Source organism: Protopterus annectens, chromosome 4.part0 (assembly GCF_019279795.1).
Source record: "Protopterus annectens isolate FY-2018-M chromosome 4.part0, PAN1.0, whole genome shotgun sequence".
Lineage (NCBI taxonomy): Eukaryota > Metazoa > Chordata > Ceratodontiformes > Protopteridae > Protopterus > Protopterus annectens.
This window is the reverse complement of record NC_056733.1, coordinates 1,409,307,222-1,409,335,022: the sequence shown is the minus strand read 5'-3', so window position 1 is coordinate 1,409,335,022 and position 27,801 is coordinate 1,409,307,222. Positions and strand designations below refer to the sequence as shown.

The 27,801-nt window shown below is 44.5% G+C and overlaps 1 protein-coding gene across 2 annotated transcripts in view; it reads left to right on the top strand.

The window, feature by feature from the left end:
• The window catches only part of UBE2B (ubiquitin conjugating enzyme E2 B), a 649,422-nt gene that overhangs the window by 129,620 nt on the left and 492,001 nt on the right, over positions 1 to 27,801 (top strand). For both annotated transcript variants that reach the window (XM_044069240.1, XM_044069241.1), the window contains one exon: positions 8,986 to 9,066. In XM_044069240.1, coding sequence (XP_043925175.1) covers positions 8,986 to 9,066 — 81 coding nt within the window. The remainder of the gene's footprint in view (positions 1 to 8,985; positions 9,067 to 27,801) is intronic.

Genomic DNA, 27,801 nt, shown 5'->3' with positions numbered 1-27,801 from the left:
AATCCATTCTCCCATTGTTGGAGAAGGATGTTTGGATGTGCTCCATAGACCTCAAGGACGCCTATTATCACATACCGATACATCAGGCGTCCAGAAGGTATCTGCGCTTCAGCCTGGGAGTCAGTCATTACCAATTTTGCGCTCTGCCCTTTGGTCTCACCACAGCCCCCAGGGTGTTCACCAAGTGTTTGGCAGTAGTGACGGCTCACCTGAGAAGTCTTGGATTCCAAGTGTTTCCCTATCTGGACGACTGGCTCCTGACTGCCACCACCAGGCATCTACTAATGGACAACCTCAAAGCCACCATCTCCTGGGTGTTACCCTGGGGATTACATTCAATTGGTCAAAGTCTGTCTTGCTGCCCTCTCAACGCATAAAGTTCATAGGAGCAGAGATAGACTCAAGATTGATGCGTCTTTCTTCCTGCCGAAAGGATCCAAACTTTACAGGGCCAAGTTCAAGCTCTGATCTCGAGATCCAAAGCCCCAGCCAGGATGGTTCTACAAGTTCTAGGCTCAATGTCTGCCACGGTTCTTTTAGTCCCTCTGGCAAGATTGCACATGAGGATTCTTCAGTGGCTATTGTCAACGCAATGGTCCTTTCAGGATCTTTCCCTCAATCATCACATCATGATTACGGATATATGCAAAAGGGACCTTCGCTGGTGGCTTCAGACATCCAATTTGGATCAAGGAAACCCCTTTGTTCTTCCCTCTCCAGTGGTTACCCTGACGACAGATGCCTCCCAGATAGGGTGGGGGGGGCATTGTCTGGGCAGGCTAGTTCAGGGCTCCTGGCTTCCAGACGAAGCTCTTCTCCACATCAATGTGTTGGAGATGAGGGCTGTACTTCTATCCCTACAAGCCTTACACAAGTTTCTTCCTCAGGGCATCATCGCCATCCACACAGACAACATGTCGGTGGTTTGGTATCTGAACAAACAAGGAGGGACCAGATCATACCCCCTTTGCAGAGAGGCCATGAGAGTGTGGGAATGGGCTGTAGCTACCAACCGCTTCTTGGTAGCGACCCACATCCCGGAAAGTCAAATATATTGGCAGACAAATTGAGCAGGACAATTCTCTCTCCTCACGAGTGGTCTCTAAACCACACAGTAGCAGCTCAGGTTTTCAGGAGATGGGGACGCCGTGCTGCGACCTATTTGCAACTCCATTAAACACCAAGTGCCAAAGGTTCTTCTCCTTGATCCCACATCAGGGAGTACCAGCAATGGATGCTCTAGCACAACCTTGGCCAACAGGGCTACTTTATGCCTTTCCTCCAATTCCGCTTCTTCCCAGAGTTATTCAAAAAGCCTCTCAACTAGGGTCTTCAATGATACTGATTGCCCCGTACTGGCCTCGTCAGGTATGGTTTCCCTACCTGAAGAAGCATGCAGTGGACGATCCGTGGACTTTAGACCTGATTCGGACTTGCTAATCCATCAGTCGGGACTTCACATCAGTCCCTTCAATCTTTGAAATTGACAGCTTGGCTCCTCCACTTCCGACTTTAGTTAGAAGGCACACACTAGACCCGAAGTTGTTCACATTTTATCTTCGCCCACAAACCCACCACTAACAAATTGTACCTTAGTAAGTGGAAGAGGTTTGCTATCTGGCCTCAACTCAAGGGCTTAGACCCTATCACTGCTCCTGTCCCAGAGGTCTTGAAATTTTTAACATCCCTGTTTAATCAGGGATCTTCTGTCTCAACTATTAAAGTCCAACTAGCGGCTATCTCTAAATTCCACGAATCCATGGATCCTCCTTTGATGAGCAGCAGACTATGCAAAACTTTCATTAAAGGTGCGAGCCTATTAAGACCACCAATTTTTCATCCTGCAGCTCCGTGGGATCTTGATTTGGTGCTTCGCGCATTAACATCTCCCCCTTTCGAACCGGCTGCTACATGCGAGTTAAAATATCTGTCTTGGAAAACTGCCTTCTTAGTTGCAATTACTTGGGCAAGAAGAGTTTCAGAGCTTCAAGCCCTGTCTATTAAGCCACCGTACTTGATTTTCCACAAGGATAGAGTATCACTTAGGCCTAATCCATCCTTTGTCCCAAAGGTCTGTTCTAGTTTCTGCCTCCAACAATCTCTAGAGCTACCGGTTTTCTTCCCAAAATTCTCCAATGAAGCAGAATACACTCTTCATAAATTGGATGTTCACAGGCAATTACGCTTCTATTTAGACAGGACTCAGCAACTTCGTAAGTCAGACCAGTTGTTTGTGTCCTTCTCAGATAATAAACTGGGCCAAACCATCACAAAGCTACTATCTCAAAATGGATCAGAGATTGCATAACTCAGGCTTATTCTTCTTGAATAAGCAACTTACAACATCTATCAAGGCTCATTCTACCAGAGCTATGGCTACTTCTATAGCTTTTCATTCCAAGCTCGCTATATCGAAATCTGTGCTGCGGCTACTTGGTCCAATCCGCACACTTTCATTTCCCACTACAAATTGGATGTGGCATCTAAAGGACGAGCTTCATTTGGTTCCACGGTACTCAGGAGTGTTTTCCAGTGAGCCACCCAGGATTCAGGTGCTAGGACGCTGTCCCATCATTCAGAATGTAGGCGAGATAGGATCACATAACATCTTTTAGTTATGTACTCACCATAACTTCAGATGTTTGGGATCCATCTCGCCTACATTCCTAATACCCACCCTCCTTCCCCCTGCCTTGGAGATCAGAAGAGATTGAACGGTTTTGAGTTCTACTGTTTTATCTTGTTTCATCTGACGATGTTATATAAGCAGGGTATGCATGTGTGCATGTATGCGGACAAACTAGATCTGGGGGACTGGTAGTGGTGCATCCTGGGATATGGTAAGCTCAGCCAGTAAGAGACTTCGCTCTTTGGCATAAGCGTGCCGAGTCGGAGCCGAGGGATCGGCTCCGAACCCATCATTCAGAATGTAGGCGAGATGGATCCCAAACATCTGAAGTTATGGTGAGTACATAACTAAAAGTTTTATACACCTGACGTCCCTGAAGAGGAGACAGCAACCGACGCAAGACCCAAGACTTTGATATTCAGGCCGATTGAGGGCAACCTGCCAGCAGATTACCCAAATGTAATGACTGCAACAGTGAATACACTCTAACATCTACATTTATGGTAAGTGTACACAACTGTACTTTTTTCATTTTTGGACAGGAAAAATGGGCCGAAGCGTGCATCTAGCCAATCCCCAGTCCTCTTTAGATGGGAGTAGTTTAGTGAGTCTGGCTCAAGGTTTAATGCAGGCTGTTGATCCTTCTTGTAAAATAGTTTCTGGTAAAAGAAGGATTCCTCTTTTTTTCCAGAAGAGATTTCAGATCCTGAATCTGAACGGGAAGGTGCAGGGATTAATTCAGTTTTTTTCCTCTGATTTTTCACTTCAGAATCTGTGGACATCTCTGTTTTATTATTCTCACTGTGGGATTTTTTTTCTCCGAGACTATTACTAGAATGTGCCAGTGTTTTCAGTGGGAGAACACTGATTTTGCTTAGTCCCTCAGAAAATACTGACTGTAGAAAGATTTTCCAAAATCTACACCTATTCCTCCCTCCTTGTTTTGTCAGCTATAGAGAAGGTGTTACAGCCTTCAATTTCCTATTAGTCAGCCAGCTGCCTGTGGAAAGGTAGATATGATGTATAAACTTCCTTAATATTTTAACATTTTTATGCACTATTCCCAAACCTGGCTCATATCTATAGCCTTAGTTGATCCATTGCTGCTAAGCACTTGGTTAATTCCAGTCCTACTGTTTCTGATGAGGATGGAAAAATTGGTAATTGTTTGAAGAAAAGTGTATACTTCTGCAACTTTGGTTTTCAGAATTTTTAATTGTCCAGTTCATATGTTAAAGCTTGTTCTGACAAATTGTGAAAGTGTGAGGAATATTTTATCCAGATTCTTCTGAGGAAAAATCTACATTAACTGTTTCTTTTACACAGGTCACTACTCAGTATTTGTAGTGTGTGACAAGATACTACTTCCAGGGCTATGGCCACTGGTACTGTTTTAAGAAGGTTTGCAAGGCTGCATTCTTGTAATATTTACAGATGTAAAATCCTCCTGTGGAAAGAGGTTTAGTGTTTTGGCCCCTTTACTGCAGAGGTGGTCAAAATATGAGATTAAAGGGACAAAGCTGAGCCAGGGAATCTCGAGATTTTTCAGCTGTCCTTTTTCGATTTCTTTCTCCTCTTCCAAGAGTGTGCAGAATGTCTCTCACCAGTTCTAGCTCATTGCAGGCTACAGGATATCCACATTTTCACATATTATAGACAGCTTTCTTATCTCTTCAGAGTCGTTGCCCTGCCCCCCCGTATCTGAAGTCTCTCTGGTGAGAGCTGTTACACAAGCTGGGATTCCAAGAGAACAGTCAAAAATTCTGTGACTACCACACACAGGTTTGTGTTCCTGGGATGTCAGCTAGACACCTCAGTTCATAACTTTTCTTCCACAAGAAAATATAGATCCTTATTTTGATTTGTTTCCAAGGTCTTCCACTTGGTCACTGTGAGGGAATACCTCAGAATTTTGGGTCTCATGGCATCGGGTACTGATACTCCTGGCAATACTCTACATGAGAAAGCTGCAGTGGTATATGAAATCTTTGGTCCCACCATAAACACCTTTTGTTGGAGACAGAGATCCCTAAAGTCAGTTCTTACCTTCTCCCTATTTGCTCCACTAGTCACTACAGATATTTCAGACTTTACTTTGGGAGCAGTTTCAGGAAGGGTAAAAGTGCAGGGATGTGGGACATGGACAGACACACACACAGTGCTTGTCCTGATCAAGACATTCAACACTGTTAACTGTCTTTGGTCCGGGACCTCCTCAAAGTGGTTTGACAGTATCACAGTCCCGTGGTATATCTGCAAGCAAGGGAGAACCAAGTCGTATTCCCTTTGCAGATTAGCCACTTTGGCTTTGGATAAAGCTTCACAATGTTGCTCTATAGACCTCCTCTATTCCATCACAATTGTGCAGGATCAGGGCAGACCCTCACAAATGGAAACTGATCAGATCTTGGAAGACTTGCAGATCTGATCAACTGGCAAGATTCTTTTCAAGAACTCTGTGCAAAAAGGCTTGGAAAACTGATTCCTTTTCTTTGGACAGGAATGTTCCTGTATGCTTTTCCACCCATTTCACCAATATCCAGGATCCTTTTGAACCTCCAAGGTCATTGTAGTGACACCCTTGTGTCATAGACAGCTGTGCCTCTGTCTTCCTCCTCTCAGAAATGGCCAGGGGCAGTTGCCAAAAGATTCCTCACAGTCTGGGTCTTTCTGTCACAAGAACAGGGCTATTACACACACATTATCAATTTTCAATTGACTGTGTGGATGACAAGGTCTTAATTCCTATTAGGCACCTGTTTACTGAGGATGTGGAGTAGGTACTAAAGCCAAGAAAGCTTGCTACTGGAAAATCCTATATTGGCAAATGGAAAAGTGTTTTTTTTTTTGTGTGTGTGTGGCAATAACATAGCCAGCACCCATTCAGAGCTAGTTCTCTAGTTTTACAATAGTTGTGTGAGTTACTGTTTTCTGGTCTTTCTTACCTCTTCTAAAGTTCATTTATCAGCCATTTCAGTATGTCTGCCCATAGATCTCCTCTTTCAAGGCGGTGTCATGTCAAAATGTTCTTGAAAGTGGTTTTGCATAAGAGACCAAGTAAATTGGTGGGTCCCCCCTTTGTGATCTTCATTTTGTATTAAGAGAAACCAACACTTGCTCTGTTTGAACCAGCTATCTGGCTGACTTGAGGTTCTTGACATCGGAAAACAGTTTTACTGATTGCTTTGACCTCTGTATCTAAGTTGTAATCTCTTATGGTGAGTCAACCCTCTTGTTTTTCCAAAGGAACAGGATTTCTTCAAGAGCTAATCTTTATGCCTAAAGTGGTATTGAAGTTTACTGTAAGATGAACTATGTCCATCTGTCCATTTTTTTTACTGAAACTAAAAGCGAGGGAGAAAGGATAATCTTATCTTGAATTTCCACAGATAATTCTGGTATCTTGACAGAACTATGTTTCAGATCTTGCTGATCAATTGTGTATTTCTTAAGAAGGTAAAAAGGGACGCGTGTCAAAACAGACCATTTCCAAATGGTTATTTAAGGTTATTACTTTTGTTGTGTTCTTTTTATGCTAGGGTGTGCACATTTTATGGTTTGTTCCTAGTATAGGCCTTTCTGGGCTCAGACTCCTCTTTTCTGCTTGCAGGAAGTCTCTGAATGTCTTTATGACCAACTTGTTTAGTCTGTTCAGTTCAAGCTGCTTGACAGTTTAGGCATGTGGAATGTGCCCTGATGCTTTGGAAGCTGGTAAGCCATTGTATCCTTGGCAGGATATAACCCATGCAGCTAAGGCTACTGCAGCAGTGATCATTTGAAGGTCTACCTTTATGGTAACTTCAACTTGCACGACTGTATTTCTGCTTCTCCGGTGTACTACTTATGTTGTCTCATTTACAGTAAGGTTAACAACAACTTTCAAAAGGAAACTTGCATAAACATGTGTTCTCCCTCAGGTTTTAGTAAGAGTCACCATTCAGCCTGGCTACAAGTTAAATAACTGCATCCAACTCCCCATCTTGAATTTAGACAGCCAAAAGATGGTTTCTCTGCCCACCAGCCCTTGGAAGCAGTTCAGCTCCCACCATCCTGAACCACAAGCAAAACTTTGTTTTTGCTCCACAGATTAACTGTTCTCTTTAGACAAACCAACAAAAGCACTGACCTGATGTTTACAAACTAATCCTCGTTTTTAAGTTTTCCTTTTTTTTTTTTTTTTTTTTTTTTTTTTTTATATATCCATGCCATTGGCCTTAAAGTCACTTTGCATGGAATGAGCTGTCTGGATTTAGTCAGTCCTCCAGTGTGAAGACAGCCTGCATGTAGGATCTTGGACATGAGACACTTTTCAAAAGTACTAATTGTTGGCATTATGATTTGCCTACTTAATATATTGCTTTAATATGGCAGCAAATTAGGGAAGTGTTGCTTTTAAATTTTTAATGTATTCCGTTGAAGTGGCCGTGTAGAAGTGCTTGTGTGTGAAATTGCTATAAAGATGTCTAGCAACACACACTTGGGCATAGATGTACATGTGGATGATTTATTGCTGTATACAGGTGTGTGTATATAAAATACACACAAGTGAAAAATGTACATACACACACAGTCAAGCCTTCGGTCAAATGTTTGCAATGCAGATAGAAGAGAGCAAGCGTTCATATTGCAGAGTGCTTGTATCACTTACAGGGATTTAGAAGTTTTCCTTGCTGTTTTGTGGTGATGGAATTGTTATATAAAAGTAGTAAAGGGGATTGCCCCCTACAAAACTTTGTGTATTGATTTTTCTGCCTTAAATTAGTTGAGGTTTGATTTGGTTTTCCACTGTAGTGTTTTAGGAGTACACCACCTAAAATGTGTGTGTATGTCTAATATACCTATGTATGTGTAATTGCATATGTGTGCAGTATATACGTTTATTGGTGTATATGTTGTATACTCCTTTTTTGCCCTGTTTTGGGGATGTTGGAAAAAAATTTCAGCACTTTGAGAGAAGCGCATGCAGACTGCACACAGATTTCTACGCCAGTGGTCAGGATTGAATCCCAGGGGCCTTGGAGCTGTAAGACCAAGCTGCTGACACTTTTCAGTTTTTATATAAACTGTGCAAGTTAATTTGCATTGTGTTCATTGACTTGCGTAGGAAAAAGTAATCATGGTATTTACCCCCTCTAAAACTACTCCCTTCAATACAAACAATTTCTTGATTATAAGTCAAAACAACTCAATTCTAGAACTAGTGTCCGAAACTAAGTTACTTGGTGTCCAAATTGACAACCAGCTTAATTTCAACTCTCATCTTCAACTAAATATTAAAAAAAACCACCAAAAGCTGGGTATGCTCTACCGTCAAAACCATTACCTCACAAAGACCTCTAAAATCGCTCTCTCCTCTTCCTTTCTTATTCCCTCCTGCTCTATGGCTCACCTCTCCTAACAAATCTTCAGTCCTCTCTAAAGAAACAACTTTCCTCTTGCTACAATAAGATCGCCAAGTTCGCTAGCGGCCACAGGTCATCAACCCACCACTGTTCCTCTCTCCAAAAACTAAACTGGCTTGAACTTCCTCATCAGCTTAACTACATTCAGCTCACCCTAGCCCATAAGCTCATAAATAACCCCTCTCTCTGTCCCTCCCTGTCTTCTGCTTTTAAGTTACATCTACCAGACAGAGTCTTAAGGTCTAACAACCAAAACCTACTAGAAGTACATAAACCAACACGTCCCCCAGGCCTTCTATCCTCTAACCTAGCCCGTCTTTGGAACTCACTCCCACCATCCATTCGTACCACCTCTAATCTTTATACATTCAAAAAATCTCTACACACACATCTAAAGTTGCAATGGGAATGTTCCTGTTCTCATCCATCATAAAAATATGGAACTCTTAATCCTTCATCCATTCTTAAGCTATTCAACAAAGCCTACTTAACTTATCATTCCCTTCATAACTACATTCATTTATAACAAAACAACTCTACCTCTCTAAAGTCATTACACAACTCACATCTATTTTACCTATTTCTATTACACTGTATTATATGAATGTTACCTCAAATGCAAAATCAATGACTGTATCCTATTTTACATTTGTATAAGTATCTAAGCTATCTATTGTTTATTCCTGCCCTCTGGTTTGCTTTAAGGGCTTTTTAAATTGTTTGTACCTATTTTGTGTGTCTGTTTTTTGGAGCTTTTCTCCCCAGGACTCCATTGAAAACGGGTTCTTTTAGGCCCAATGGACTATCCTGGTAAACCAACTGCAAATAAATAAGTAAAATATTCTACTAATGGAACTTTGTGTAGGAGAAGACTAATTGGAATGTTTCTCTTGTGCATCTCTCTATATCCCGATGTGCGTTTAATTTGAATCTTTTTTCCCCCCACACTTTTAGGTTGCAGGAAGATCCACCCGTAGGTGTCAGTGGTGCACCTTCAGAAAATAACATTATGCTGTGGAATGCAGTTATATTTGGGTGAGTTGATGTACAACAGCAAAGATTTCAAAAACCGTTAAAGGGAGTCTTAGTTAAGCATTGGGTGTTCCTAACCTTTTTATAAGTTCCTTTGTATGTTTTGCTTGCTTGGATATCTTGTAACATGTAATGTGTTCATTATGAGACATTGTCTTTACCAAAGGCTGAAGAAAATGAAATCTGATTCGGATCCGATCCTCTAATCAGACTGTTGTTTTTTACAGCTCGTGACCTACTGCAAACTCTCGTTCCTCCCTTACCCGTAATGCTGTAGTCTCCCTCCATACCTCAGATCTCATATGCCGCCTTCATGTATGGACTTAACTGCTGTTGACCCTCGACTGCTATAGTCTGTTACAAGAAGTTTTTCAATGCTAATATTTTCTTGAATCTGTTCTTGTAAGCTATTATTCTTTTATAACCTTCCTTCTCTGTGTGTTCTCTAGTGTACCTTGATATCATTGTTGGTAGCATCTCCTCCCTCTCTGTTCATTTTTACCTTTTCTGATTATCTTTCCTACTATTGTTTTTCCTTTCTTTTATTTTAAGTAGGAAGAAAAAGAAAATAAAAAAAGTATTCTTTACTACCTTATTTCTATTTGCTGTGAATATGGCTGAAAAACCTTGCGAATTCAAGAAGTGCAAGGAATGTGGTCACAAGATTTCCTTGTCTGAAGTCCATGACTGTTGTGTATTGTCTGTGCCCTGCCCATTTGGAAGTCCCTTGTGAGATTTGCAAAGCATTTTAATCCTAGAGCTTTAGTAACTAGAAAGAATGAGTTCGTTTTGAAGGGACTTCTCCCAGCTAGTTTTTCTGTATTGCTGGCTGGGAGTTCATCCCTCCAGGGCAGGCCAGAAAGGGTCGAGAAAATTACTTTTCTGAACCTTCTGGTTCTTTTACTACTTCAAATCCTAGCAAGGAGCTGGCCTGGAAGGTATTGAAACTGTCAGATTGGAAGCCCAACTACTTGCATCTGACTGCTTTGGACACCATGTCTGCCTCATCGGATCCTGTTCTCTCTGAGCTGAAACAACTCCCCTGAACCAGTTGTGTCCTCAGCTTCCTTCAACCTTTTTAGAGAGGTGCACACACTCAAGATCTCCCTCCTTAACTACTACTTCCCGTTCTTCAGGAGTCTTACAGAAGCTGTTTGTCAGCACAGATGCAGATGGGATTTCTCCCTGGCTCCTATTCCTTCAGATCAGGAGACCTTCACCAATGTTACTCCATCCATCTTGTTGTGTTCTCTTATCCACCCTTTCATTTCGGACCTCTAGGATCTGAGCCTTCCTGGACTGTCTGTTTGGGTCCGAAGATGATGGTGTCTTTGGATTAGATTCCTTCTCTGAGTGTACCAGCTCCAAAGGTGTCTGAGCTTGATAACTCTGTGAGCCAAGTGTTATTGTCTCTCTGAGGTCGTAGAGTAGATTCAGAAATGGTCGGAGCCTGCTCTGGCCCTCAGAGCTTTAGCATTGTACAGCTTGGCTCCAACAGCTGCCTCAGGTGGGCTGCCTTCAGGTCAGAGGAGCCGATGGTCCAGAAGCATGCCTTCTTGGTTCCATCACTTTCTTTCTCCCTGAAGCATTATGTCTTTTGAGGTGGTAGAGTATTCCGTTCAAGACTTCAGGCAGGTCCTACCCCTTGGATCTTTTGCCTGATTCCCAGATGTCTCTGTGCTGTGAGTCTCTTTACTTTGCCACACAGTGACAGCCAGGCCAAAGTCTCCAGGCCACCCAGCAGGGTATCCTTTATTTCCTCTGATACTTCTATGGAACACTCCACCAATGACGTCCCTAGAAGAGTGCAAGAGGAGGCATGTAGATTCTCACCTCAGGAGTCAATCATAGAAGATACTGATTTCGATGATGGGGAAGGGTCCCCAAGATCATCACCTGATGACGTCTCCTTTGGAGACATTTTGGAGATCCCTAAGCAAAGGAGTGGTCATTCTACCAGTTACCCTTCCCAAGAGGAATCTGTGTTCCTCGAGGCATTTGGGTCTGGGCCATCTACTTCCTGGGTGACTCTGCCCGCAGACTAGTTCATTGAGTTGATCTTTCAGCAGGTGTGGAAGGAACTGGATTTTGTTGAGCCAATTCCCAAGAGACTAGAGAGTATCCTGGCACCATCCAAGGGGAAAGAGTTTTGGAACAAGGGAGTACCAGAGATGCCATGGTCATAGCAGCAACCACAAAGAACCCACAGGGCGGAGTTCATCTGTTCATCCCCTAACAGGTAGTCTAGGGCGATGGAGATTTGGGAGGCATGTTTACCCTTCAGAGACCTTCGCTGTTAGATCTCTAAACTATTTGGCACATTTTACCAAACTAGAGAGATTTGATTAAAGAGCTCACCAAATCCCTCTCAGGAGTAGTAACTGCTGAGACGCAGACTTCCTTTGCATCACAGTTTGTTACATTGCAGTCCTTTACTAATTCATCTATGAGGCTAATTTCACATGTAACTGAAGATACATCAGGGGCGGCGGGTTCAGACATTTCCATTAGGAGGCATGCCTGGATGCGCCTGTGTGATTTTGCAGAGACCTTAAAGTCCTCCATCAGTGCTCTTTTTGACCGACGTTTGTTTGGCCCCAAAGTGAAGGACACGCCCTCCAGGTATGAACAAGATGGTAAGACCCTGTCTGCAGGGGTGTATTTTTCAACTCCTCAAAGAACCTTTTCTAGGAATCAATGAGGTGGTCCAAAAATGTGGTTCAAAAAAATCCCAGGGTCCTTTCCATGATCCATGTGGAGTTAGAGATGTTCTTCGTGTTTCACTGTTGCAGTCATCACATTTGAGTTATCCCGCCAGGGTAGCCCTCAGTTGGTCTGAATACCAGAGGCTTAGTATTTCTGCGTTGGTTGCTGTTGCTCCAGGACTGATGTCAGGTCGTCAGTGGTATAAAGTAAGGCAGCTGACGCCATTACATCAGTCTTTCTTGCCGAAGAGCCCAAAGCAGAAGCAGTTAGCGTGAGTGCTGGTCGGCCGTTACCCGAGTTTTCATTTCCGAACTGAAGTTGAAGTCTTCTAAAGCTAAGTACCCCATTGGGGATCCTTTTTTTCTTGCTCTAACTGATGTCAGAAAAAGTTAACAATTGTCTCACGTGTGGGAAGCAAATATCACACCAAGACTTTCATTCTTACTGCGTCACTTGCTTAGGCCCACATCACGACGTCCCCCGCTATCGCTTTTGTGCTTTGTTCACCAGAACTATACATAGTTGGGCCCTTATTGTAGCTAGATATTTTTGCTTTCAGTCCTCGAATTCTGATATGGCTTTAGTAAGCCATCTGACAGCAGATCTTCAAAAAAATGTAAGGATAAAGAAAGAGACAGACCGCACAGGTCCAAAACAACCGATGATGCTTCCGTTAAGCTAGTAGTCAGTTCTCCAGTCCTCAGTGAGGTGCTTTCGCAGCCCCTGATGCCCACTTCTGTGGATTCGCAGGCTGCCACTGAGACCCTTTTGGAGTCCTGTATGCCGCGAGACTCTTCATCGACTAAGGATCCTGCAGATGTCTCTACCTTGGATGGGACAGCAACTGACGCAGGACCCAAGACTTTGTTAATCAGGCCAACTGAGGGCAACCTGCCAGCAGATTACCCAAATGTAATGACTGCAACAGTGAATACACTCTAACATCTACATTTATGGTAAGTGTACACAACTGTACTTTTCTAAGGCCCAGGGTACGAACCACACCCAAAAAACCGATGGCCCAGTCTTGGGTACCTGCATCCTTGCCTCAGTCTCAAATGCTTAAAATGGCGGAAGACCTTGTAATGCTTATCAGGGGAAGCCAGGCTACCCCTTCCAAGAGAAAGAGATTTGTCCCCAGTAGTTTTATCTGAACAGGAGTCCAATGACTCTGATGTGTCTGAATATGAAGACATGCAACCTCTCTCTGCTTATGAGGATTCTGATGCAGAGGAATCCATTCCTTCAGCCTCTCCACCCGAGGACTTTTCCTTTGGGGAAACCCTGCATACCTTAATGGAGCATTTCCAATGGGCATGTCAGGACTACCCTCAATCTAAAAAAACACCCTAGCATCAGAAAGTCTTTTGCTGACAAGTGGAAAAGGTTTTGCACCTGGATCCAGGCTAAGGGAGCTGGAACTGCACAGCCATCCCTACCTCTCATCCTGGATTACCTTGCTGACCTACTACACAGGGGGTCTATCCTTCTCTTCCATTAAAATTCATGCCTCTGCCATCTCTGCTCATTTCAGCACAGAGCGACCTCTTTTCTCCCACTCTGTCATCAAACAGTTCCCAAGAGGGGCTAACAACTTGAGGCCACCCAGAAGAGCACTTACCCCTGTTTGGGACCTATACTTTGTGTTGGAAAAGCTCACCCTGTCCCCCTTTGAACCAGCAGCTTCAGCAGGGTTTGTTTCTCTGTTGGAAGACGGCCTTGCTTCTGGCCATCACCTCAGCTAGAAGAGTATCCAAGCTACAAGCATTAATGGCTGGAGAGCCCTTCATCATTTTCCATGCTGACAGGGTCTCCCTCAGGACTAACCCATCTTTCATGCCAAAAGTGGTGTCCATTGTGGCTCTCAACCAAGCTATTCATTTGCCCACCTTTTTCCCTAACCCGCAAAATAAAGGGGAAAGGATTCTGCACACTGTAACAATTGATCAGTCTTTCTAAATGATGTAGTCCTGTCTAGGAAGAATCTAAGCTGTCTGTGCACATCTAGTCAGCTTTGCTGCAGGAGCAGAGGGCAAGGCCATATCCAAACAAACCGTTTCCAAATGGATAGCACACTGCATCCATTTCTGCTACAAGCAACATGGAACACCTCCCCCCAAGGGGGTCAGGACACATTCCACCAGAGCAACCTCCACTTCTGCAGCTTTCCTCAGAGGGGACCCACCAGGGACATCCTGGAGGCTGCAACATGGACATCTGTTTATACTTTCACCAAGCATTACCACCTGCCTATCTTCTCCAAATCCAGGGCAGGCTTTTCCACCACAGTCTTGCAGGGCATCCTAGCCAGCTCCCAGTCATGTTGACTGCCTCCATCCTTTTCTTCAGCTTTGGGAATCAACCCAAATGTGATGACTGCAACAGTGAAACACGAAGAACATAGTACAGTTGTGTACACTTACCATAAATGTAGATGTTGGAGTGTATTCACTGTTGCAGTCCTGGTTTCCCTCCCTCCATCCCCCTTGTCTATCTCTGTCTCTCTCTCTCCTTACAAGGAATTTTTGGTATTTATTTTCTACTGGTGGTGTTCTTCCACCATAACCTAGCCCCCTCTTGGGAGCTCCTGATAGGGCAATAAAAACTGATGTAATGGTGTCGACTGCCTTATTTTATACCACTGATGACCTGCTGTTAGTCCTGGAGCGACTACAACCAACGCAGAAATACTAAGCCTCTTGTATTCGGGCTGACATGAGGCTGGGTTAACCCAAATGTGATTACTGCAACAGTGAATACACTCTACATTTATGGTAAATGTACACAACTGTACTTTCTCCCCTCTGTCCCGTGGGAACTAACGGAAGGCGCCACCCACATGGCAGAGGAGACCCACAGAACCAGGGGTCTAGAGATTCCTTTTCTGACGGACCCTACCAGCGCTTCTGAAAGGAGGCCCGATCCTCCAGCTCTGGAGGTACTCCGGGGTTGGCTGTCTCTGCATCACGGAGCCTGGCTAGACATTACAGCAGATATATGGGTGCAAAGGATCATTTACAGAGGTTATACAATTGCCTTTTCCCTTCTTCCCCTTTTGGTAGTAATCAAAATATCCATACATCCTACCATATCAGAGGAAAGTAGCAGCAGCAGCACTAGAATTAAATAAATAAAATGAATGGATAAAGCTGCTAGAAAATTGTCCAAGAGGTCCACCCAACCAGAAAGAATATATGGAACTTTCTAAAGATTCTTTTTAGCGCCAAAGAAGTCAGGGGACTGGAGACAAATTTTGGATCTCGGCATATTGAACAAATCAGTTCAGTACACGAAGTTGTAGATGGTCACGGTTCAGTCCATTTCGCCTTTTCTGCACAAGGATTACTGGATGTGCTCAGTAGTATGCAGATGATTCAGGAGATGCCTATGCTTCCAGCTAGGAGCCGGTCATTACCATTTCAGAGCACTGCCCTTTGGCCTTACCACAGCCCCCAGGGTGTTTACCAAGTGCATGGTAGTAGTAGTAGCTCACTTGGGACTACATTGATTCAGAGTGATGTTCTTCATGTTTCACTGTTGCAGTCATTACATTTGGGTAATCCTGCTGGCAGGTTGCCCTCAGCCGGCCTGAATTCCAAAGTCTTGGGTCCAGCATCGGCTGCTGTCGCCCCTTCTCTGACGTCAGGTCGTCAGGGGTATAAAAGAAGCAGCCGGCGCCATTTTCATCAGTCTTTCTTGCGAACTGATTTTGCTTTGTGCACCGCGCTGCAAGTGCCGGTCGGCCGACTCCTGAGATTTTCGTGTTTTGAGCTTCAGATCCGAAGTCTTCAATAAAGCTAAGTACCCCGTTGGGGAAACTTTTTTTCTTGCTCCAGACCGATGTCAGAAAAAGTTAATAATTGTATTTCTTGTGGAAAGCAAATGCCTCCATAAGGATTTTCATTCTTACTGTATTCCTTGTCTAGGCCCTGATAACAACGTTACTGGTTGTCGGTTTTGTGCTAGATTTAACCAATGCACTATTAAGCGTCGGTATGATTTTGCTTTAAACTTTTTTGGACGCCGGTTTAATTATCCTGAAATGTCATTGGATAGCCATCCGACTATCGGAGTTTACAAAAAAACGCAAAGAAAAGGATAAAGAAAAACAACCAAGGCCCAAAACCGACGACTAAGCTTCTCCTAAGACGGTCGCCAGTTCTCAGTCAGGCGCTTTTGCAGCCCCTGACGCTCACTACTTTAGAGTCGCAGGCCACTACCGACTCCCACGTGGAGTCGGCCATGCCGCTGGATACTCATGGTATTGGAGCCTCAGACGCTAATCCCTCAGATGGGTCTGGAGCCTCAGACGCTAATCCCTCAGATGGGTCCGGAGCCACTGAGCAGGTGCCGGCTTCTGAGGGTGTATTCAGACCTAAACATCTTTACATTAAAACGACTTCAGCTTCAAAAGCAAAGACTAAAGCACCTTCTAAAGCAAGGAAACAAACTCGAGAGCCACTTGGACAGGCCTCTATGCCCAAATAACAGATGCTCAAAATGGCCAAAGACTTGATTACCTTGATCAGGGGTTCCCATCCCCCTCCTGATAAGAGGCCTAGGCAAGACACTGACTATGAATCTTCTGATCAGGTTTCCATTTCTTCTGATTCCTCTTCTGATCAGGAATATTCTCTTCCCCCCTATGAGGATTCTGATGCTGAAGAATCTATACCTTCAGCTTCTCCTCCTGAGGACTTTTCCTTTGGGGAAACCTTGCATACCATGAGGGAGCATTTCCACTGGGAGAGACAAGATTTTTCAGAATCTAAAAAGAGGCTCAGGGATTTTCTTTTACTACCTCAGCACAGGCCTCTAGCCATTCCTCCTATGTTAGACATTGTAGATGGTGTTTTCGGAGTCTAGTCTGACCCCTGACTTCTTACCCCCAGCTCCTGTTAAGCCTGACACATATTACAGGGTTCCTGACTCGCACAAATTTCTTTTTAAAAACCCTGCTGCTGACCCAGAAACTATTTCACAGGGTCCAAAGGGAGTTAAGGCTTCCAGTGCAAAAAAAAAAAATCCCCCTCTGACAGAGATTCAAGGGCACTGGATAGATGGGGAAAAAAGGTTTACATGTCTGCAACTTTGGCTATAAGGGCCTTAAACTGTCAATTTCATATGCTTAAGTATCAGCAACATGTCATGGGATTGCTTAAACAGAAAATGTTGTTAAATTCTGAATGTGCAGAAAACAAGGAAATGCAGGATTTATTGTATGCAGCAGAACAAGTTGGAAAACATACTTTGCAATGTGGTTTTGATTCTTTGGAGGCCTCCTGCAGGGCCGCAGTTACGGGTTCTGTGATTAGGAGGCATGCTTGGTTTAAAGGAACAAAATCTGCCTGATCATGTTAAAGTTTTTGTTTGGTGTTAAGGCAGAAGAGGTGTTAAAGAAAATGGAGAGCAAAGCTAAATCTATGCAAACTGTCAAAGATTTTTTTTACAAGTACAGTTACCTAGGTTTAGTAGACACTGGCCTACAAAAAAATGGTCCTTTCCTGTGTCAGACAGACCTCAAAGGGGCAGATCCAGACACCCTAGGGGCAGATCCCAGGCGCAGGGTTCTTATAGGCCCAAGCAATGGGGTGCTTCTACCTCCAAAGCTGGCGAAGATAGATCACAAACATACAGAAAACCATCCCAATGACTTCCCCCTGCCTGCACCAAGCACTTATCTTCTGGCAGCACCCTTAGGGGGAAAAGTAGCACTTTTTGCTCAAAATTGGTACATCATAACCCAGGACAAGTGGGTTCTAAACATAGTGTCACAAGGCTACAAGTTCCATTTCCATACTCTGCCAAAGGCAGATGGCTGGCCAGATCTGCCATAAAATCAATGGGCAGAGGCACAAAAACAAGTCTCATCCCTCATGGACATGGGGTCCATTCAACAAGTACCAGAGCAAGAGCAGGGACAAGGATTTTACTCAAGACTGTTCTTGGTACCCAGAAAGGACAAGGCCTGGAGGCCGATACTGGACCTATCTATTCTGAATGCTTTCCTGGATATTCCAAATTTCGAAATGTTGACTTTGCAGCAGCTTCTGCCCATACTGGGCAAGAATGCTTGGCTTGTGACTTTGGAACATGCAGGTATGCCTCTTTTAGGTCTAATCGGACAGTCATGCAGAAGATACCGAAGATTCAAGGCTGGTTCAATGCATTACCAATTCTTTGCACTGCCCTTTGGCTTATCTACTGCACCCAGGGTCTTTACAAAGTGCCTGGCACCAGTAATTGCATTCTGCAGACAAAGAGGAATACAAATATATCCTTACTTGGATGACTGTCTCATTCAAGCAGACAACAAGGACATTCTTCTTCAACATCTGGCGTTTGTGAAAAGTCTTCTAACATGCCTAGGGTATACAGTCAACAAAAAGAAATAGACTAGTACCCTCACAAGAGATAACATTCCTGGGTGCAAGCTTGCATACAACTGCCCAGATGGCCTATCTCACGCCAGACAAACAAAGGCAACTGACTACCTATTTCAAAATGTTGGCAACAAAGGCCAAGTTATCTGCAAGAAACATTCTGCAAGCTTTGGGCTTCATGGCATCCTGCATCCTACTAATTCCATATGCAAGACTGCATATGAGGAAACTTCAATGGTACCTAAAAAGTGTTTGGACTCAACATTGCCACAGCCTGGAAACGGTCATTATTCTCATTCCCTGCCTGCAACAGGAGATGTTCATTGTGTTACACTGCTGCAGTCATTACACTTGGGTTATCCTGCTGTCAGGCAGTCCCTCAGTCAGCCTGAGTTCCAAAGTCTTGGTCCGGCGTTGTTTGCTGTCGCTTCTTCCCTGATGTCAGTGCGACAGGGGTATATAAAGATGCAGCCGACACCATTTTCTTCAGTCTTTCTTGCTGCGCGGTGCCCAAAGCAAAAGCAGTTTGCAAGTGCCGGTTGGCCGACTCCTGAGATTTTCATTTCCGAATCCAGAACCGAAGTCTTCTACAAAGCTAAGTACCCCATTGGGGAAACTTTTTCTTGCTTCAGACCGATGTCAGTAAAAGTTAATAACTGTATTTCTTGTGGGAAGCAAATACCTCGTAAGGATTTCCATTCTTATTGTATCCCATGCCTAGGCCCAGACCACGACGTCACAGGTTGTCGGTTTTGTGCTAGGGTTTAACAAGCGCGCTATTAAACGTCGGTTTGATTTTGCCCGACATTATTTTGACACAAAATTCAATTATACCATGCCGTCGGAACTACCGACGACCGGAATTCACAAAAAGCGCAAAGACAAGGACAGGCATCTGAGGCCCAAAACTGACGGCGAAGCCTCTTCTAGGCCAGTCGCCAGTTATCCGGTTTTCAGTGAGGTGCCTTCGCAGCCCCTGACTACCGCTTCTTTAGAACCTCAGGCCACCTCTGACTCCCACGTGGAGATGGCTGGGCCTTCGGATGCACCAGTTTTACAGCCTACCGAGATTAACCCTTCAGAGGGATCCGGAGTAGCTGAACAACCCGTAGCTTCAGAGGGTGTTTTCAGACCTACTCAGTTAACCATTAAATCTTCTGCTAAGTCAAAAACTCCTTTAAAAACAAAGAAACAAATTCAACATTCACCAGGACAGGCCTCCATGCCTAAGAAACGAGTGCTCAAAATGGCCGAAGACCTAATCACCCTGATCAGGGGGTCTTATCCCCCTCCTGATAAAAGGCCTAGACAGGATGCAGACTATGACTCATCCGACCAGTTATCCATCTCTTCAGATTCATCCTCGGACCTAGGATATTCTTTTACCCCCTTATGAGGATTCTGATGCTGAGGAATCCATTCCTTCAGCCTCTCCGCCAGAGGACTACTCCTTTGGGGAAACCTTACATACCATGAGGGAGCATTTCCATTGAGAGGGCCAGGATTATTCAGAATCCAAGAAAAGACTCAGATTTCCTTTTATTAACTCAACACAGACCCCTTGCTATTCCGCCAATGTTAAATATTGTGGATGATGTGTATACTGAATCTAGTTTAAATCTTGATTCTTTACCTCCTGCTCCAGTTAAGCCTGATACTACAGAGTCCCTGACTCTCACAAATTTCTTTATAAAAGCCCTGCTGCTGACCCTGAAACTATTTCTCAGGGCCCCAAAGGGGTAAAGGCCTCCTCAGCAAAGAATCCAGTCCCCTCTGACAGAGATTCCAGAGCATTAGACGGATGGGGGAAGAAAGTGTATACATCTGCAACTTTAGCTATGAGCGCCTTAAATTGCCAGTTTCACATGCTAAAATATCAGCAATATTTGATGTCTCAGTTAAAACAAAAAAATGCTTCCAAACTCAGATTCTCCTAATTATAAAGAAATGCAGGATTTATTGCATGCAGCTGAACAAGTGGGAAAACATATTTTGCAATGTGGATGTTCAGCGTGCATACAGCTGCAGTCATAACAGATGGGTTCTCCTGCCGTCAGGCGGGTCCTCGGTCGGCCGAATTCCAAAGTCTAGGTCTGGCGTCAGTTGTCGTCGCATCTTCCCTGACGTCAGTGCGACAGGGGTATAAAGGAACCAGCTGACACCATTTTCTTCAGTCTTTCTTGCTGCGCGGTGCCTGAAGCAGAAGCAGTTCACAAGTGCCGGTCGGCCAGCTCCTGAAATTACGAAAATTTTGAAACCGAAGTCTTCTTGAAAGCCAAGTACCCCGTTGGGGAAACTTTTCTTGCCTCAGACCGATGTCAGACAAAGTTAACAATTGTATTTCATGTGGGAAGCAAATACCGCATAAGGATTTCCATTCCCTCTGTATACCTTGTTTAGGCCCAGACCATGACGTCTCGGCCTGTCGCTTTTTACATTCAACAAACACACTATTAAGCGTTGGGCGGAGTTCGCCCAGCATTATTTTGGAAAAACATTTAACTATATTATGTCGTCGGATACTCCGACTCCAGTTTTGTCTAAAAAACGCAAAGATAAGGACCGACACACGAGGTCCACGGCCTCTACCGACACCATGCCAAAGCAGACTACACGTGGTCTGGTTCTCAGCGAGTCGCCTATGCAGCCCCTGACTACCGACGACACTTCATTGGCGGTGTCTCCTGTGCCCGAGGTCGCAGGCTCCTCGGCCCACACCCCGACTACAGATACCGAAGCCACTCTTGACATTGAACCTCACAATGTGGACAGGTCTACCTCCACTCAAGGTGTCTTCAGACCTTCCTCTTCTTTTTCCATCAAGGCTTTCACTAAGTCTAAAGCAGCCATGCACTCTGAGACAAGCTATACAGGGCCCATCCCCAGGCCCCATGCCTAAAAAACAGATGCTTAAAATGGCTGAGGATTTAATTACTCTTGAAGGCCCAGAGTGGAGGAAGAATCCCCCTCCTCTGATCAGGGCGCCATTATTTCAGAGCATTCTGATGATCAGGAGCATTCTTACTCCCCTTTTGAAGACTCTGATGCAGAGGAGTCTATTCCTTCTGTATCCCCCCCAGAGGATTACTCATTTGGGGAAACTTTGCATACCTTAAGGGAACACTTCCACTGGGAAGGCCAAGATTATTCAGATTCCAAGAAAAGGCTTGGGGAATTTCTCTTGCTACCTCAGCACAGGCCTCTGGCTATACCTCCTGTCTTGGACATCCTAGATGATGTTTACTCAGAGGCCTGCCTTAACCCGGATTCTCTGCCTCCAGCCCCAGTCAAGCCTGACAGGTACTACAGGGTTCCTGACTCACACCAATTTCTATACAAAAGCCATGCTGCTGACCCAGAAACCCAAGGGAATTAAGGCCTCCACTGCTAAAAATCCATTACCTTCCGAGAGGGATTCCACATCCTTAGAAAGGTGGGGATAGAAGGTATATACCTCGGCTACCTTAACCATGAGGGCCTTAAACTGTCAGTTCCATATGCTAAAATACCAACAGTTTTTGTTATCACAATTGAAAAGTAAAATGTCACAACCTGAATAACCAGACTTGAAGGAGTTGCAGGATTTGATGCATAGTGCAGAACAAGTGAGTAAGCATACCTTACAATGTGGTTTTGATGCTCTAGAGGCCTCATGTAGAGCTGCTGTTACAGGATCGGTCATACGTAGACATGCCTGGCTCAAGGAACAAACTTTGCCTGATCATGTCAAAGCTAAATTGCTAGATGCCCCTCAACAAAAGGATGTATTATTTGGTGCTAATGCTGAGGAGGTATTAAGGAAAATGGAGGAAAAGGCTAAATCCAATGCAAACTGTGAGATTTTCTACAGGTACAACCCCCACGTTTCAGTAGAAATTGGCCTTCCAAAAATTGGTCCTTTCCAGCCACGGACAGACCCCAAAGAGGTAGATACAGGCGCCCGAGGGGCAGAGGACAATCTCAAGGATCGTTTAGAGGCAGGCAATGGCAAGCTCCTACACAAAGAGGTGGTGAGGATAACTCGCAATCATTCAGAAAGCAAACCCAATGACTTTACCCTTTGCATGCCAAGCAAGACTCAAATGGCAGCCCCCTTAGGAGGAAAACTGGCATTATTTTCAAAAAAATTGGCATATTGTCACAAAAGACAAATGGATCCTGGACATTATAAACAGAGGCTACAGATTCCATTTTCACACCCTTCCAAAAATGAGAGGCATGCCAAACCTGCCACACAATCAAAAGGCAGAGGCACAAAAGCAAATTACAGATCTCATAGACATGAAAGCGATTCAAGAGGTACCTACGCACGAACAAGGTCAAGGTTTTTATTCCAGACTATTCCTGGTACCAAGGAAGGGAAAAGATTGGAGACCTATTTTGGACCTATCCATCCTAAACACATTTCTACTCGTACCAAAATTCAAGATGCTCACTCTACAGCAGCTGCTTCCCATGCTGGGCAAGGAGTCTTGGCTGGTAACAGTGGACCTCAAGGAGGCATACCTGCATGTCCCAATCAGACAAAGTCGCAGAAGATACCTCAGATTTCTTGCAGGTTCAACCCATTATCAATTCTCTGCATTGCCCTTTGGCTTATCTACTGTGCCCAGAGTATTCACGAAATGCCTGGCATCAGTAATTGCCTACTGCAGACTTCAAGGGATACAAATATACCCTTATTTGGACGACTGCCTGATCCAAGCGGACAGCAAGCACATTCTTCTGAAACATCTGGCTTGTGTAATAATGTTGTTGAACTCTCTGGGATACACAGTCAACAAAAAGAAATCGAGGCTAATACCCTCTCGGAAGATAATTTTCCTGGGTGCCAACTTGGACACAAACACCCAGATGGCCTACCTCACGCCAGAGAAGCAGGGGCAACTAACTCAATACTTCAGAGCACTAGCAAATTGCACCAGGCTGACTGCAAGGAAAATCCTGCAGGCTCTCTGATTCATGGCATCCTGCATCTTACTAATCCCATGTGCAAAGCTGCATATGAGGAAACTTCAATGGTACCTGAAAAACCTATGGTCTCAACACAGCCACAGTTTGGAAACAATAATACCACTAATTCCATGTCTACAAAAGGAATTTCTGTGGTGGGCTCAAGCATGCCAAACAAACACAGGTCTTCCATTCAGCAAGCCTCAAGCAAATCAAGTCATCACAACAGACGCCTCGGACTACGCCTGGGGGGGGGCGCACATGACAGATCGGTGCATTCAGGGCAAATGGTCCCAAAAAGAAAAGCACCTTCACATCAATCAAAAGGAAATGCTAGCAGTAATAAATGCTATTATAGCTTTCAAAGACCTTCTGAAACCAGGTCAACTATTGATAAGAACGGGCAACACCACAGTTATGTGGTACATAAACAAGCAGGGAGGAACGCATTCCTACCCCCTATGCAGACTGGCCATGTCACTTTGGAACAGGGCCATGGACTTACAAATCGAGCTGCAAGCACGGTACCTGCCAGGCAAGGAAAACACGCTGGCAGACAACCTAAGCAGAAATATGACAGATCCACACAAATGGAAGTTGCATCCAAAAGTTTTTACAGAAATAATCCAAGCATGGGGAAGGCCAGACATAGATCTCTTTGCCTCCCACAAAAATAACCAATTGACAAAATTCTGCTCAAGGATTTTCCATCCAAAGGCATGGAGAGTGGACGCTCTCTCTTTCAGTTGGACATCAATGGCAGTTTATGTCTTCCCACCTCTTCCTCTGCTGCCCAAAGTACTACTGAAAACCAGAGCAGACAGACCAAAGATGATTCTCATTGCTCCAGACTGGCCAAGACAACACTGGTACCCACTCCTGAGGAGCCTGACGCATTCCCCACCATGGACCTTGCCTCTAATGCATCTTCTCCTGACTCAGCACAGCTTCAAAACTCTTCACAGCCAGCTAAAAACACTCAATCTAGCCACATGGAAGATTCCTTAGCATCACAACAGACCCTACTTTCTAACGAGGTGCAGGATGTCATTTTGGAGGCCAGAAGGCCGTCAACTAGAAAAGCTTACTCCGCAAAATGGAAACGGTTTTGTGTTTGGAATGAGAAAAAGGGCCAGGATCCTAGAGAACTGAATTTACCTCAAATACTACAGTATCTAGCTGAGCTGCTAAGCAGTGGACTTTCATTCTCCTCCATCAAAATCCATGCCTCAGCCATTTCTGCAGAATACAACACTGATCCACCCTTATTCTCTCACCCTCTCTTAAGACAGTTCCTCAGAGGGGCTAAGAATCTAAGACCCCCAAGGAAGCAACCAATACCTGCTTGGGATCTCAACTTCATTCTGGAAAAACTGACCTTGCCTCCCTTTGAGCCAGCTGCCTCATTAGATCTGCAATATTTGTCCTGGAAAACAGCTTTCCTTCTGGCTATTACCTCAGCTCGTAGAGTTTCAGAACTACAAGCCCTCATGGCTGTGCAGCCTTTTATCATCTTCCATCAGGACAGAGTTTCCTTACAAACCAACCCGTCCTTTATGCCTAAAGTGGTATCCAGGGTGGCTTTGAATCAGGCCATACACTTACCTAGCTTTTATCCTAATCCTCAAAACAAAGGGGAGAGATTACTACATTCCTTGGACATCCACAGACAACTGCGTTATTATTTGGACAGAACAAAACCTTTCAGAAAATCAGAACAGCTCTTTGTGTCCTATGCTGTAGGAGCTCAAGGAAAGCCTATTTCCAAACAGACAATCTCAAAATGGATAGCCCACTGCATACATTTTTGCTATTCTTTTCATGGCAAAACTGTACCTACAGGCATCAGATCTCACTCCACAAGGGCCACAGCTACCTCTGCAGCTTTCCTCAGAGGAGTTCCTACCAAAGATATTTTGGAAGCAGCCACTTGGAGTTCTGTGCATACCTTCTCCAAGCACTACCACCTGCCATTATACTCCAAAACTAGAGCAGGCTTTGCCACTGCAGTCTTGCAGGGCATCCTGGCTCCTCCTAGTTCCACCTAGTGCCTACCACCCCTTTCTTAGCTTTGGGATTCTACCCATCTGTTATGACTGCAGCTGTATGCACGATGAACATAGAACAGTTTTGTACCTACCATAAATGTAGATGTTCGAGTGCTAATACAGCTGCAATCCAGGTTTCCCTCCCTCCTTCCCCTGTTGGGACAGGCCTATTGGCTAACACCTCCTCATACAACCTGATTGGGGTATTAATTTATGGTGTATTTGCTTGCAACTACTGTATTTTGATTATATTGCATTGCTTTATTACACAAATTTATGTATTGCCTTCCTTCTGGGGGCACCTGACATCTGGGGCAAGAAAAACTGAAGAAAATGGCATCGGCTGGTTCCTTTATACCCCTGTCGCACTGACGTCAGGGAAGATGCGATGACAACCGACGCCGGACCTAGACTTTGAATTCGGCCGACCGAGGACCCGCCTGACGGCAGGAGAACCCATCTATTATGACTGCAGCTGTATTAGCACTCGAACATCTACATTTATGGTAGGTACAAAACTGTACTTTTTGATTCATTAGAGGCCTCCTGTAGAGCAGCAGTTACAGGATCTGTCATTAGAAGACATGCTTGGTTAAAAGAACAGACGTTACCAGATCATGTTAAAGCAAAATTATTGGATGCACCTTTGCAGCAGGATGCTTTATTTGGAGTTGAGGCAGAAGAGGTATTAAAGAAAATGGAGGATAAGGCAAAATCTATGCAAACGGTGAAGGATTTCTTACAGGTTCAGCCTCCTCGATTTAGCAGAAATTGGCCAACAAAGAATTGGTCCTTTCCAGTTGCAGACAGACCTCAAAGGGGCAGATACAGATGTCCAAGAGGCAGAGGTCAACTGCAAGGTCCTTACAGGCCTCGACAATGGGGTGCATCAACCCAGAAAGAAGGGGAAGACAGGCCTCAACCTTACAAAAAACAGCCCCAATGACTTCCCATTACAGCTGCCAAACAGTTCTCTCTTGGCAGCTCCCTTGGGAGGAAAACTGGCACTTTCCTGTCACAATTGGCATATGATCACCAAAGACAAATGGGTTCTCAACATTGTATCTCAAGGTTACAGGTTCCACTTTCACACTCTGCCAAGGCTAAAAGGATTGCCAAATCTGCCACCAAATCAATGGGCAGTGGTTCAAAGACAAATTACAGCACTCATGGACATGAGAGCTATTCAAAAGGTACCAACACAGGAGCAAGGACAAGGTTTTTACTCGAGACTCTTTCTGGTTCCCAGAAAGGACAAAGCCTGGAGGCCCATTCTGGATCTTTCTTCTCTAAACACTTACCTGGATGTTCCAAAATTCAAAATGTTGACATTACAGCAGTTTCTTCCCATGCTGGGCAAGAAGGCTTGGCTCGTAACTTTGGACCTCAGAGGCATACCTGCTTGTCCCTATCGGACAAAACTGCAGAAGATACCTCAGATTCATTGCTGGTTCAATGCACTACCAATTCTCTGCACTGCCCTTTGGCTTGTCTACTGTGCCCAGGGTCTTCACAAAGTGCCTGGCACCAGTAATTGCATTTTGCAGACAGAAAGGAATTCAAATTTATCCGTACCTGGACGACTGCCTGATTCAAGCAGAGAGCAAGGACATTCTTCTAAAACATCTGGCATTGGAAAAAAGTTATTAAGTTGCCTAGGGTACACAGTAAACAAAAAGAAGTCAAAACTAGTGCCCTCACAAGAGATAATATTCCTGGGTGCTAGCTTGAATACAACGGCCCAGATAGCTTGCCTCACGCCAGACAAGCAAGGACATCTGACTCAATGTTTTCAATTGATGGCAACAAAGACCCAACTCCCTGCAAGAAAAATTCTGCAGGCCTTGGGTTACATGGCATCTTGCATACTACTAATTCCATATGCCAGTCTGCATATGAGGAAACTACAATGGTACCTAAAGAGTGTCTGGTCTCAACACTGTCAAAGTTTGGAAACGGTAATACCACTGATTCCGTGCCTTCAACAGGAGTTTCGATGCTGGGCTCAAGCTTGTCACCTCAACAGGGGACAGCCTTTCACTCAACCCACAGCCAGGCAAACACTGACAACAGATGTATCGGATTATGCCTGGGGAGCACACATGGCAGGAAATTGTATTTAGGGCAAGTGGCCCGCAGAACAAAGGCATCTTCACATCAATCTAAAAGAGATGCTAGCTGTACAAAATGCCCTTATAGCTTTCAAGGACCTTCTGCATCCAGGACAACTACTACTAAAGACAGACCAACACCACAGTTATGTGGTACATAAACAAGCAAGGGGGCACTCATTCTTATCCCCTCTGCAGACAAGCCATGACCTTGTGGAACACAGCTCTATCCTATCAAGTTAATCTGCAAGCACAATTCCTGCCAGGAGAGAAAAACACACTGGCAGACAACTTAAGCAGAAACATCATGGATCTGCACGAGTGGAAAATACATCCACAAATATTCAGAATGATAACACAAAAATGGTGGAGCCCGGACATAGATCTTTTTGCATCCCCAGTGAACTGCCAGCTACAGAAATTCTGCACAAGGACTTACCACCCACAAGCATGAAAAGTGGATGCCCGCTCATTCAGCTGGAAAAACCTACAAGTATATGCTTTCCCACCACTACCTCTCCTTCCAAAGGTACTCAT